Below are 12,307 nucleotides of genomic sequence, written 5' to 3'. Positions count from 1 at the left end.
ACAGTATTCCTTGTCAAGTATAATGTCAAGTATAAAAGTAGCTCAAGTGGACTCAAGTGAAGTACAAGTACCTCAGAATTGCACTTCCTACCACTGTTTGAACAAAGAAGGACACTAGCTAACTGTTCCTTGTGGAGTTGCATGTGTTGCTGTCTTCATATCTGTTGGAGCAGTCGGTTCTGAATGTGCAAATATCATTCTGTTATAATGCAACATATAAGACCAGCTGGGATTTTTCTACTACATTTCTATGCTGTCCTATCCTTTTTTGAACACTCACTTGTAACTGCCGTAGGTGGTGTTGCACTTGTTGTAGTGTTCACATCCGTTGTAGCAACAGGTGTTGAATCTGAGCAGAAGTGTTTGCAACCATAGTTGAATCAGAAAACTCACTCCTGACAACAGTGCATTGGTGAAATTGTGGGTGTTGCAATACTCAGACTTGTTGAAACAAAGCTAGTTGAGTCTGCAGAGTCTCAATTTGATCATTTTTTGATGTCACATGATCAGCTGTGCGAGGGTACAGTGCCACGGCATTTGCTCTAAAGTCCAGCAAGTGACTTTCATTGAAAAGCACTGACTCCCTAGTTTCGTTTTTTTAACAGTTTTTTAGCACTTACTTGTCACAAATGTTGTCGGTGTTGCAGCTGTTGTAGCGTTACCATCTGTTGTAGCAGCAGGTGTTGAATCTGAAAAGAATATTTTGAAATGATGAACTATAAGTTATCATGTAAATGATGTAATCTTTTTTTCTCTCTCTGGAGTAACTGCAGTTACTCCAGCACTTTTGCAAAGCTTCTACTAAGAGTGTTAGAACAAAGCAAATTTACCGCGCAGCTGTTTCTGACTTGTCACTTTTTACAGTGCTGGCTGAAGAGCAGCTGATGTCTTCATAGTTGCATGTTATTTCTGACTAAAAAGCAAAACTGAACCCTGATGATGTGATGTTCCACTTTAACAACACGTCTATATTTCTATTTGTGTTTTAATTTAGAGTGAAATATTGTGTTGATTATAGAAAACTAACCTATCCCCTTCTTTTAAAACACTTACCTGTCACAGTTTTTGGATCTGTTGTAGCGACAGAGAGCGTTTTAGTTATTTATGTGCTACCTTCAAACACCCTATCCTCCAAATGAAGATAATTTAGGGAATTTGTCAAACAAATATTTCATATTCATTAATACATACTGGTAACAGTTTGTGGTCTGGTTGATCGTTCGCAGTAGCCATTTTTACTGTACATCGTTTACATATTACTGTAAAAACTTCAAATCAGCCCACCTATAATACGTAACAGCACCGTTAGAATTCCACTTACTTGTTACGGCCGTCATGGGTGTCGTTGTGGCTGAAGTCGTGTTCAGATCTGTTGTAGCAACAGGTGTGGAAGCTAAACGGAACAGTTCACAAACCACTTATTTTCTCCAAGCAATGAGGTCAAGATCATAACACGCACATGTAATGCAGTGCACAATTTTCACCCACACCTGTTCTTAGCCCGCAGAGTGTGGATTCAAAATACTTACTGGTAACTACAGCTGGTGTTGTAGTGTTGAGGTCTGTTGTGCCAGCAGGTGTTGTGTCTGTAAAGAACATTTTCTGTTATCCTTTCTGTTTTGGTATTTTGCAGGAGTTGTGCACAGTAGCCTCATTTATATTAACATGCAAGAAGAGCTTTACTGTATATCACCTGTTACAGTTGATGGTGTTGTTATAACTACTGTAGTGTTTCCATCTGTTGTAGCAGCAGGTGTAGAATCTGAAAGGAACATCTTAGGTATCACTTCAACTGGAAATCTAAATCCTTCAGATTAAGATTACTGATATTTCTTATTTTTGAATATGTTGAAACTCAAATTATGGGTCTTGTAGCGTTTTGATGTTGTGTGGCAGAGGCAGTGATTGAAAGATTGATTATGCAATAACTTAAAAATTGACAGTAAAACAATACAAGTGTTGCATGTGTTAGCAGTTCGAGAAAAACAAGAGGTAATCAATGAAATCTGAGGCACTGTACAAATTTGACCTACACCTGTTTTTTTTTTTTGCTTTTTTTTTAAGCATTTTATTTGCACACAACTCTGCATAAGCCATGAATGCTCATTGGCAGTGTCAACATGCTTTTCATATGGCACGGCTAAAAGGTGAGAGGCAGGAGCATCAGAATTTTATTCATAGAATTTGGATGCTGAGGATGCTGAGGTCTGTTGTACCGTTGAGAACTAAATCATTCGAGTAAAAATAAAATTCACCTACAATACGTTTACTGTACACCCACGTGTTTTAATGTGTGGCACATACTGTTCTCAGAGCCTGGATGAGTTGCTGGAAAGTTTTAACCACCCATGTCGCCTGGCTGTTGCTTGTACATACTTACTGGTCACTGCAGTTGCGGGTCTTGTTGTGTACAGGTCTGTCGTATCGACACGTGTTGTGTCTAAAAAGACAATTTATGATCATGTGTTATTACTGACAACACGTAACACTCACTGTAAGGCTTAACAGGCTCGTGACAGCCGTGAATGGTGCAAACAGCCAAGCCTCAGCGTTTAGATCTGTTTTAGCAACAGGTAATGAGTTTCTAAATGTCAATTTTGTTCAAATCAATTTATTGGGCTATTCATACACTCTGCTCTAGTTTACTGTGTAAGTTTAACCTTTTGTTCAAATTGTATTTATTACATTATTTAAGAGGTAGCTGTGAATTTTGTAGCGACATGATTGGTTGCAGCAAATCTAACAGAGGAGGCAAAGACAAATTCAATGGGATGACTAATACCTACCAGTTCTGATAGTTGGGGTTGCTGTTAAGAGTGTGGTATACTGTGTTGTTGGAACAGTTGTGGTATCTGTGATCAAATCACATCACATATCACACGTCAGAAGATCAGTGAAGCATGACAGGCCAAGTAAAGAGGCAGAAAAAGCAGCGTGTCAGCAGCCAAAATGTTTGTGGTATCTACACTTAGTGTGGTACAGAATCGGTATTTCGTACCGTTTGGAGGAGCTGGCGACGGGCAGATGAAGAGTTCTGCATGTGAAAGAAACAGTGAAAACAGGAAGTGCACGTGTTGAATGTATGAATGTGTTTATCGTACTGGAAAGCACAATAGTATGATCCATTATACCACTTGTTGTGGCCGGGTCAAATTTGACCGGGAAGACCACAGATGCTATACATTTTAATAAAACACACATTATTCAAAGAATATAGTCAAAATTAACATTACTTGCAAAGAGCATAGTCTGGAACCATCCATGTCATTTTCAAGCAATTATATCAGAGAAAACCACAGTTATGATATGCAAACACTTGAAAACGGGTCAAAACAGGAGGGTTAAACAGCAGAGAAATGCACGTGTTGAATGTAGCTGGGGAATGAAAGCAATTCAGAAGCGGCTCTCGGCTCCCACCTGGCGGGGTCTGGCAGTAAGGCCCATCTGGAGGAATGGCATTGATGCATCCACAAGTATTGTCGAACATGTCGTCACATTTGCCAAAAGTGGAGCACATATGACAAGGCCAGCGGTACTGCTCCTCACATCTGCAGTGGTATGTCGTACCATTCGGGTAACAAACTACAATGACAACGAAGCACACACATAAAATGTAAGATTGTTAACATGACATTGATTTCCATATCCATTTCCATTCATTCTGTGGATATGTCACTGTTACCTGTGGAAATGTTGATGCTACTGATCTGTGTGTGGTCGCTGATGCTGACGGGGAAACTGATGTTGCTCAGAATGGTCCTCAGTTGATTTATCAATGCAGCATCCGAGACGTTCAACTCGACAGAAATCAGGTATTCGTAAAGAACAGGAGGAGCTGTGATGAGAGAATTCAAAAGGAATAGATGAACTACAGCTGCTGTATCACACGCGGTCAGTACTGTGCTCATCTGTCTGTGTTTTCACAAATGAAATGTTGCCTTACTAGTTGGTGAAGGAGTTGTTGTGAGAGGACACGTTGTAAAGTCTGTAATCAGGAGGAGAGAGAGGAGCAGCTGCTGAATGAATACAAATACAGAGTGATGCACTGAGGACAATCACCACTGTCCCCCAAAGCTACACCCTGCAGTGAGTAGCTGTTGTTCTTCATTTTCAACAACAGGTGGCACTGTTTCCAAAGGTCTCCCTCTGACTGAAGCAAGCAACAACTCCACAGCCAGGAATGACACAGAGAGACACAGATCTTTAATACCAAAGTGGCTGTGGAGAAGCCAGCTATGAAGGTTTTCAAGGCTTTAGTGGGCTCTGATCAACATTTTTGGAGCGTGCTTATCAAAACGACACAGTCATCAAATAACTGCTAAACATGCCAAAAAGTAGATCCACAGAATGTAACACTGAATGATTATGAAAAACAACATTTTAAACAGCAGAGAAATGCTCCTGATTCCAAATATATATACAAACCAAATTCAACCACCTGTAACCTTGACATGAGATAGAAGGAATGGATCTTAATACAGCCTGTTTTTCTTCTTAAAGTTTTAGAAATCACTTATCACCAGAATTCACCAAGTTTGACTCACTGTGCTGATCAGCAGACTTGCAGTATTGTCTGTCAGGAGGAATGGCATTGATGCATCCACACGTGTTGTTAATGATGCCGTCACAGGATCCGTACAGGAGACACTGGTCACATGACCAACGATACTGATCCTCACATCTGCACTGGGAACCACCGCTGCTCAGAGAGCAAACTGGAGACAGAAACTCGAGATGACTTTCATCCATGAAGAAACCTCATGTTTCCAAAACATCAAACAGCAGTGAAAACAGACAGGATTCTGCAGTGGACGCCACTGTGAACGCAGTTCATCTCTGCAGCCACAAACAGAGGCTGAAACTCGACCATGCAAAGAGGAAACAGGAAGTAAACCAGATCCAGAAACTGTTGAGCAGCTGAAATCAAACATCAAGCAAGAGCAGGAAAACACTCCACTTTCAGAGTGACAGCAGTCTGTCTCCTTACAGACTGCTGGTAAAAGAAGAGGTGATGCAGCAGAGTGATAAACATGAGCCTGACCCAACGTTTGAAACGTGTTGCTGCCATCAGATCCCTCTCTCTTTTTTTATACTAGCTTTAAAATATCATACCTGAGGGTTGTAATATAGGATAAACACATATTTCACATACTTACTGTATGAAAACTCTGAATAAAGTAAACCAAAATGAAAGAAGGTGTCAGCTGTACCTGTAGAAATACTGATGTCTGAGATCTGTGTGTGTTCGCTGATGCTGATGGGGAAACTGATGTTGCTCAGAATGGTCCTCAGTTGATTTATTAACGCAGCATCCGAGACGTTCAACTCGACGGAAATCAGGTATTCGTAAAGAACAGGAGGAGCTGTGATGAGAGAATTCAAAAGGAATAGATGAACTACAGCTGCTGTATCACACGCGGTCAGTACTGTGCTCATCTGTCTGTGTTTTCACAAATGAAATGTTGCCTTACTAGTTGGTGAAGGAGTTGTTGTGAGAGGACACGTTGTAAAGTCTGTAATCAGGAGGAGAGAGAGGAGCAGCTGCTGAATGAATACAAATACAGAGTGATGCACTGAGGACAATCACCACTGTCCCCCAAAGCTCCACACCGCAGTGAGTAGCTGTTGTTCTGCATTTTCAACAACAGGTGGCACTGTTTCCAAAGGTCTCCCTCTGACTGAAGCAAGCAACAACTCCACAGCCAGGAATGACACAGAGAGACACAGATCTTTAATACCAAAGTGGCTGTGGAGAAGCCAGCTATGAAGGTTTTCAAGGCTTTAGTGGGCTCTGATCAACATTTTTGGAGCGTGCTTATCAAAACGACACAGTCATCAAATAACTGCTAAACAGGCCAAAAAGTAGATCCACAGAATGTAACACTGAATGATTATGAGGCCAAAAACATTTTAACCTTCGTATTGTCTTCCCATCTATGCACCTTTTGTCTTCCCGGGTCAAAATTGACCCGGTCTGGTTTGACTGCTTGTAAAGCATGAAGTATAAAATAATCATCAAATTCTGTGTTGAACCTTTTTAGTCAACTTGTTTCCAACACATCAACATATATTTTACACTTCTTTTTGTAATGTATGATATAATAGATGCAATTTATAAAAAACTGCACTTCATTTTTTATTTAAAAAAAACAGAAATTCTGATTATTTTGACTATGGTTATGATCTGAGGCACATAAATTGATGTATTATCACAGACTGGCATATGTCAAAGTTTAGTCAGGACACTGTTATGAAATAATGTAAAATTTTTTAATGGCAGCAAATAGTCACACCTGTTGTTCTCCCGGGTCAAAATTGAGCTGGTGTGGTTTGACTGTTTATAAAGCATGAAGTATAAATGTGTGTGTGTGTGTGTGTGTGTGTGTGTGTGTTTATTGTACTGGAAAGCACAATAGTATGATCCATTATACCACTTGTTGTGGCCGGGTCAAATTTGACCGGGAAGACCACAGATGCTATACATTTTAATAAAACACACATAGTTCAAAGAATATAGTCATAATTAATTTTACTTGCAAAGAGCATAGTCTGGAACCATCCATGTCATTTTCAAGCAATTATATCAGAGAAAACCACAGTTATGATATGCAAACACTTGAAAACGGGTCAAAACAGGAGGGTTAAACAGCAGAGAAATGCTCCCGATTCCAAATATATATACACACCAAATTCAACCACCTGTCAGCTGGACATGAGATAGAAGGAATGGATCTTAATACAGCCTGTTTTTCTTCTTAAAGTTTTAGAAATCACTTATCACCAGAATTCACCAAGTTTGACTCACTGTGCTGATCAGCAGACTTGCAGTATTGTCTGTCAGGAGGAATGGCATTGATGCATCCACACGTGTTGTTAATGATGCCGTCACAGGATCCGTACAGGAAACACTGGTCACATGACCAACGATACTGATCCTCACATCTGCACTGGGAACCACCGCTGCTCAGAGAGCAAACTGGAGACAGAAACTCGAGATGACTTTCATCCATGAAGAAACCTCATGTTTCCAAAACATCAAACAGCAGTGAAAACAGACAGGATTCTGCAGTGGACGCCACTGTGAACGCAGTTCATCTCTGCAGCCACAAACAGAGGCTGAAACTCGACCATGCAAAGAGGAAACAGCATGCAAACCAGATCCAGAAACTGTTGAGCAGCTGAAATCAAACATCAGGCAAGAGCAGGAAAACACTCCACTTTCAGAGTGACAGCAGTCTGTCTCCTTACAGACTGCTGGTAAAAGAAGAGGTGATGCAGCAGAGTGATAAACATGAGCCTGACCCAACGTTTGAAACGTGTTGCTGCCATCAGATCTCTCTCTCTCTTTTTTATACTAGCTTTAAAATATCATACCTGAGGGTTGTAATATAGGATAAACACATATTTCACATACTTACTGTATGAAAACTCTGAATAAAGTAAACCAAAATGAAAGAAGGTGTCAGCTGTACCTGTAGAAATACTGATGTCTGAGATCTGTGTGTGGTCGCTGATGCTGATGGGGAAACTGATGTTGCTCAGAATGGTCCTCAGTTGATTTATTAACGCAGCATCCGAGACGTTCAACTCGACGGAAATCAGGTATTCGTAAAGAACAGGAGGAGCTGTGATGAGAGAATTCAAAAGGAATAGATGAACTACAGCTGCTGTATCACACGCGGTCAGTACTGTGCTCATCTGTCTGTGTTTTCACAAATGAAATGTTGCCTTACTAGTTGGTGAAGGAGTTGTTGTGAGAGGACACGTTGTAAAGTCTGTAATCAGGAGGAGAGAGAGGAGCAGCTGCTGAATGAATACAAATACAGAGTGATGCACTGAGGACAATCACCACTGTCCCCCAAAGCTCCACACCGCAGTGAGTAGCTGTTGTTCTGCATTTTCAACAACAGGTGGCACTGTTTCCAAAGGTCTCCCTCTGACTGAAGCAAGCAACAACTCCACAGCCAGGAATGACACAGAGAGACACAGATCTTTAATACCAAAGTGGCTGTGGAGAAGCCAGCTATGAAGGTTTTCAAGGCTTTAGTGGGCTCTGATCAACATTTTTGGAGCGTGCTTATCAAAACGACACAGTCATCAAATAACTGCTTAACAGGCCAAAAAGTAGATCCACAGAATGTAACACTGAATGATTATAAGGCCAAAAACAACATTTTAACCCTCGTATTGTCTTCCCATCTATGCACCTTTTGTCTTCCCGGGTCAAAATTGACCCGGTCTGGTTTGACTGCTTGTAAAGCATGAAGTATAAAATAATCATCAAATTCTGTGTTGAACCTTTTTAGTCAACTTGTTTCCAACACATCAACATATATTTTACACTTATTTTTGTAATGTATGATATAATAGATGTAATTTATAAAAAACTACACTTCATTTTTGATTAAAAAAAACCAGAAATTCTGATTATTTTGACTATGGTTATGATCTGAGGCACATAAATTGATGTATTATCACAGACTGGCATATGTCAAAGTTTAGTCAGGACACTGTTTTGAAATAATGTAAAATTTTTTAATTGCAGCAAATAGTCACACCTGTTGTTCTCCCGGGTCAAAATTGAGCTGGTGTGGTTTGACTGTTTATAAAGCATGAAGTATAAATGTGTGTGTGTGTGTGTGTGTGTGTGTGTGTGTGTTGATTGTACTGGAAAGCACAATAGTATGATCCATTATACCACTTGTTGTGGCCGGGTCAAATTTGACCGGGAAGACCACAGATGCTTTACATTTTAATAAAACACACATAGTTCAAAGAATATAGTCATAATTAACATTACTTGCAAAGAGCATAGTCTGGAACCATCCATGTCATTTTCAAGCAATTATATCAGAGAAAACCACAGTTATGATATGCAAACACTTGAAAACGGGTCAAAACAGGAGGGTTAAACAGCAGAGAAATGCTCCCGATTCCAAATATATATACACACCAAATTCAACCACCTGTCAGCTGGACATGAGATAGAAGGAATGGATCTTAATAGAGCCTGTTTTTCTTCTTAAAGTTTTAGAAATCACTTATCACCAGAATTCACCAAGTTTGACTCACTGTGCTGATCAGCAGACTTGCAGTATTGTCTGTCAGGAGGAATGGCATTGATGCATCCACACGTGTTGTTAATGATGCTGTCGCAGGATCCGTACAGGAAACACTGGTCACATGACCAACGATACTGATCCTCACATCTGCACTGGGAACCACCGCTGCTCAGAGAGCAAACTGGAGACAGAAACTCACGATGACTTTCATCCATGAAGAAACCTCATGTTTCCAAAACATCAAACAGCAGTGAAAACAGACAGGATTCTGCAGTGGACGCCACTGTGAACGCAGTTCATCTCTGCAGCCACAAACAGAGGCTGAAACTCGACCATGCAAAGAGGAAACAGCATGCAAACCAGATCCAGAAACTGTTGAGCAGCTGAAATCAAACATCAGGCAAGAGCAGGAAAACACTCCACTTTCAGAGTGACAGCAGTCTGTCTCCTTACAGACTGCTGGTAAAAGAAGAGGTGATGCAGCAGAGTGATAAACATGAGCCTGACCCAACGTTTGAAACGTGTTGCTGCCATCAGATCCCTCTCTCTTTTTTTATACTAGCTTTAAAATATCATACCTGAGGGTTGTAATATAGGATCAACACATATTTCACATACTTACTGTATGAAAACTCTGAATAAAGTAAACCAAAATGAAAGAAGGTGTCAGCTGTACCTGTAGAAATACTGATGTCTGAGATCTGTGTGTGGTCGCTGATGCTGATGGGGAAACTGATGTTGCTCAGAATGGTCCTCAGTTGATTTATTAACGCAGCATCCGAGACGTTCAACTCGACGGAAATCAGGTATTCGTAAAGAACAGGAGGAGCTGTGATGAGAGAATTCAAAAGGAATAGATGAACTACAGCTGCTGTATCACACGCGGTCAGTACTGTGCTCATCTGTCTGTGTTTTCACAAATGAAATGTTGCCTTACTAGTTGGTGAAGGAGTTGTTGTGAGAGGACACGTTGTAAAGTCTGTAATCAGGAGGAGAGAGAGGAGCAGCTGCTGAATGAATACAAATACAGAGTGATGCACTGAGGACAATCACCACTGTCCCCCAAAGCTCCACACCGCAGTGAGTAGCTGTTGTTCTGCATTTTCAACAACAGGTGGCACTGTTTCCAAAGGTCTCCCTCTGACTGAAGCAAGCAACAACTCCACAGCCAGGAATGACACAGAGAGACACAGATCTTTAAATAGCAAAGTGGCTGTGGAGAAGCCAGCTATGAAGGTTTTCAAGGCTTTAGTGGGTTCTGATCAACATTTTTGGAGCGTGCTTATCAAAACGACACAGTCATCAAATAACTGCTAAACAGGCCAAAAAGTAGATCCACAGAATGTAACACTGAATGATTATGAGGCCAAAAACATTTTAACCTTCGTATTGTCTTCCCATCTATGCACCTTTTGTCTTCCCGGGTCAAAATTGACCTGGTCTGGTTTGACTGCTTGTAAAGCATGAAGTATAAAATAATCATCAAATTCTGTGTTGAACCTTTTTAGTCAACTTGTTTCCAACACATCAACATATATTTTACACTTCTTTTTGTACTGTATGATATAATAGATGCAATTTATAAAAAACTGCACTTCATTTTTTATTTAAAAAAAACAGAAATTCTGATTATTTTGACTATGGTTATGATCTGAGGCACATAAATTGATGTATTATCACAGACTGGCATATGTCAAAGTTTAGTCAGGACACTGTTATGAAATAATGTAAAATTTTTTAATGGCAGCAAATAGTCACACCTGTTGTTCTCCCGGGTAAAAATTGACCCGGTGTGGTTTGACTGTTTATAAAGCATGAAGTATAAATGTGTGTGTGTGTGTGTGTGTGTGTGTTTATTGTACTGGAAAGCACAATAGTATGATCCATTATACCACTTGTTGTGGCCGGGTCAAATTTGACCGGGAAGACCACAGATGCTATACATTTTAATAAAACACACATAATTCAAAGAATATAGTCATAATTAATTTTACTTGCAAAGAGCATAGTCTGGAACCATCCATGTCATTTTCAAGCAATTATATCAGAGAAAACCACAGTTATGATATGCAAACACTTGAAAACGGGTCAAAACAGGAGGGTTAAACAGCAGAGAAATGCTCCCGATTCCAAATATATATACACACCAAATTCAACCACCTGTCAGCTGGACATGAGATAGAAGGAATGGATCTTAATAGAGCCTGTTTTTCTTCTTAAAGTTTTAGAAATCACTTATCACCAGAATTCACCAAGTTTGACTCACTGTGCTGATCAGCAGACTTGCAGTATTGTCTGTCAGGAGGAATGGCATTGATGCATCCACACGTGTTGTTAATGATGCTGTCGCAGGATCCGTACAGGAAACACTGGTCACATGACCAACGATACTGATCCTCACATCTGCACTGGGAACCACCGCTGCTCAGAGAGCAAACTGGAGACAGAAACTCACGATGACTTTCATCCATGAAGAAACCTCATGTTTCCAAAACATCAAACAGCAGTGAAAACAGACAGGATTCTGCAGTGGACGCCACTGTGAACGCAGTTCATCTCTGCAGCCACAAACAGAGGCTGAAACTTGACCATGCAAAGAGGAAACAGGAAGTAAACCAGATCCAGAAACTGTTGAGCAGCTGAAATCAAACATCAAGCAAGAGCAGGAAAACACTCCACTTTCAGAGTGACAGCAGTCTGTCTCCTTACAGACTGCTGGTAAAAGAAGAGGTGATGCAGCAGAGTGATAAACATGAGCCTGACCCAACGTTTGAAACATGTTGCTGCCATCAGATCTCTCTCTCTCTTTTTTTACACTAGCTTTAAAATATCATACCTGAGGGTTGCAATATAGGATAAACACATATTTCACATACTTACTGTGTGAAAACTCTGAATAAAGTAAACCAAAATGAAAGAAGGTGTCAGCTGTACCTGTAGAAATACTGATGTCTGAGATCTGTGTGTGGTCGCTGATGCTGATGGGGAAACTGATGTTGCTCAGAATGGTCCTCAGTTGATTTATTAACGCAGCATCCGAGACGTTCAACTCGACGGAAATCAGGTATTCGTAAAGAACAGGAGGAGCTGTGATGAGAGAATTCAAAAGGAATAGATGAACTACAGCTGCTGTATCACACGCGGTCAGTACTGTGCTCATCTGTCTGTGTTTTCACAAATGAAATGTTGCCTTACTAGTTGGTGAAGGAGTTGTTGTGAGAGGACACGTTGTAAAGTCTGTAATC

At 40.4% G+C, this 12,307-nt stretch overlaps 1 protein-coding gene across 3 annotated transcripts in view; it reads right to left on the bottom strand.

Annotated features, from left to right (window-relative positions):
* LOC121621685 (uncharacterized threonine-rich GPI-anchored glycoprotein PJ4664.02-like) overlaps positions 1-12,307 on the bottom strand; it is a 44,210-nt gene that overhangs the window by 15,813 nt on the left and 16,090 nt on the right. For 2 of the 3 annotated variants that reach the window (XM_041958243.1, XM_041958245.1), the window contains exons 20-42: positions 12,258-12,299; positions 11,997-12,149; positions 11,329-11,499; positions 10,000-10,041; positions 9,739-9,891; positions 9,073-9,243; positions 7,734-7,775; positions 7,473-7,625; positions 6,806-6,976; positions 5,472-5,513; positions 5,211-5,363; positions 4,545-4,715; positions 3,944-3,985; positions 3,683-3,835; positions 3,418-3,582; positions 2,999-3,034; positions 2,787-2,852; positions 2,381-2,440; positions 1,694-1,762; positions 1,530-1,586; positions 1,322-1,393; positions 621-689; positions 281-349 (exon numbers count right to left, since the gene is read on the bottom strand). In XM_041958243.1, coding sequence (XP_041814177.1) covers positions 281-349; positions 621-689; positions 1,322-1,393; positions 1,530-1,586; positions 1,694-1,762; positions 2,381-2,440; positions 2,787-2,852; positions 2,999-3,034; positions 3,418-3,582; positions 3,683-3,835; positions 3,944-3,985; positions 4,545-4,715; positions 5,211-5,363; positions 5,472-5,513; positions 6,806-6,976; positions 7,473-7,625; positions 7,734-7,775; positions 9,073-9,243; positions 9,739-9,891; positions 10,000-10,041; positions 11,329-11,499; positions 11,997-12,149; positions 12,258-12,299 — 2,322 coding nt within the window. The remainder of the gene's footprint in view (positions 1-280; positions 350-620; positions 690-1,321; positions 1,394-1,529; positions 1,587-1,693; positions 1,763-2,380; positions 2,441-2,786; positions 2,853-2,998; positions 3,035-3,417; positions 3,583-3,682; positions 3,836-3,943; positions 3,986-4,544; positions 4,716-5,210; positions 5,364-5,471; positions 5,514-6,805; positions 6,977-7,472; positions 7,626-7,733; positions 7,776-9,072; positions 9,244-9,738; positions 9,892-9,999; positions 10,042-11,328; positions 11,500-11,996; positions 12,150-12,257; positions 12,300-12,307) is intronic. The other variant, XM_041958244.1, reaches the window with a different exon arrangement.

The sequence above is a fragment of the Chelmon rostratus genome, chromosome 18, assembly GCF_017976325.1.
Source record: "Chelmon rostratus isolate fCheRos1 chromosome 18, fCheRos1.pri, whole genome shotgun sequence".
Lineage (NCBI taxonomy): Eukaryota > Metazoa > Chordata > Actinopteri > Chaetodontiformes > Chaetodontidae > Chelmon > Chelmon rostratus.
The sequence above is the reverse complement of the archived record's forward strand: the minus strand, read 5'-3'. Positions and strand labels throughout refer to the sequence as shown.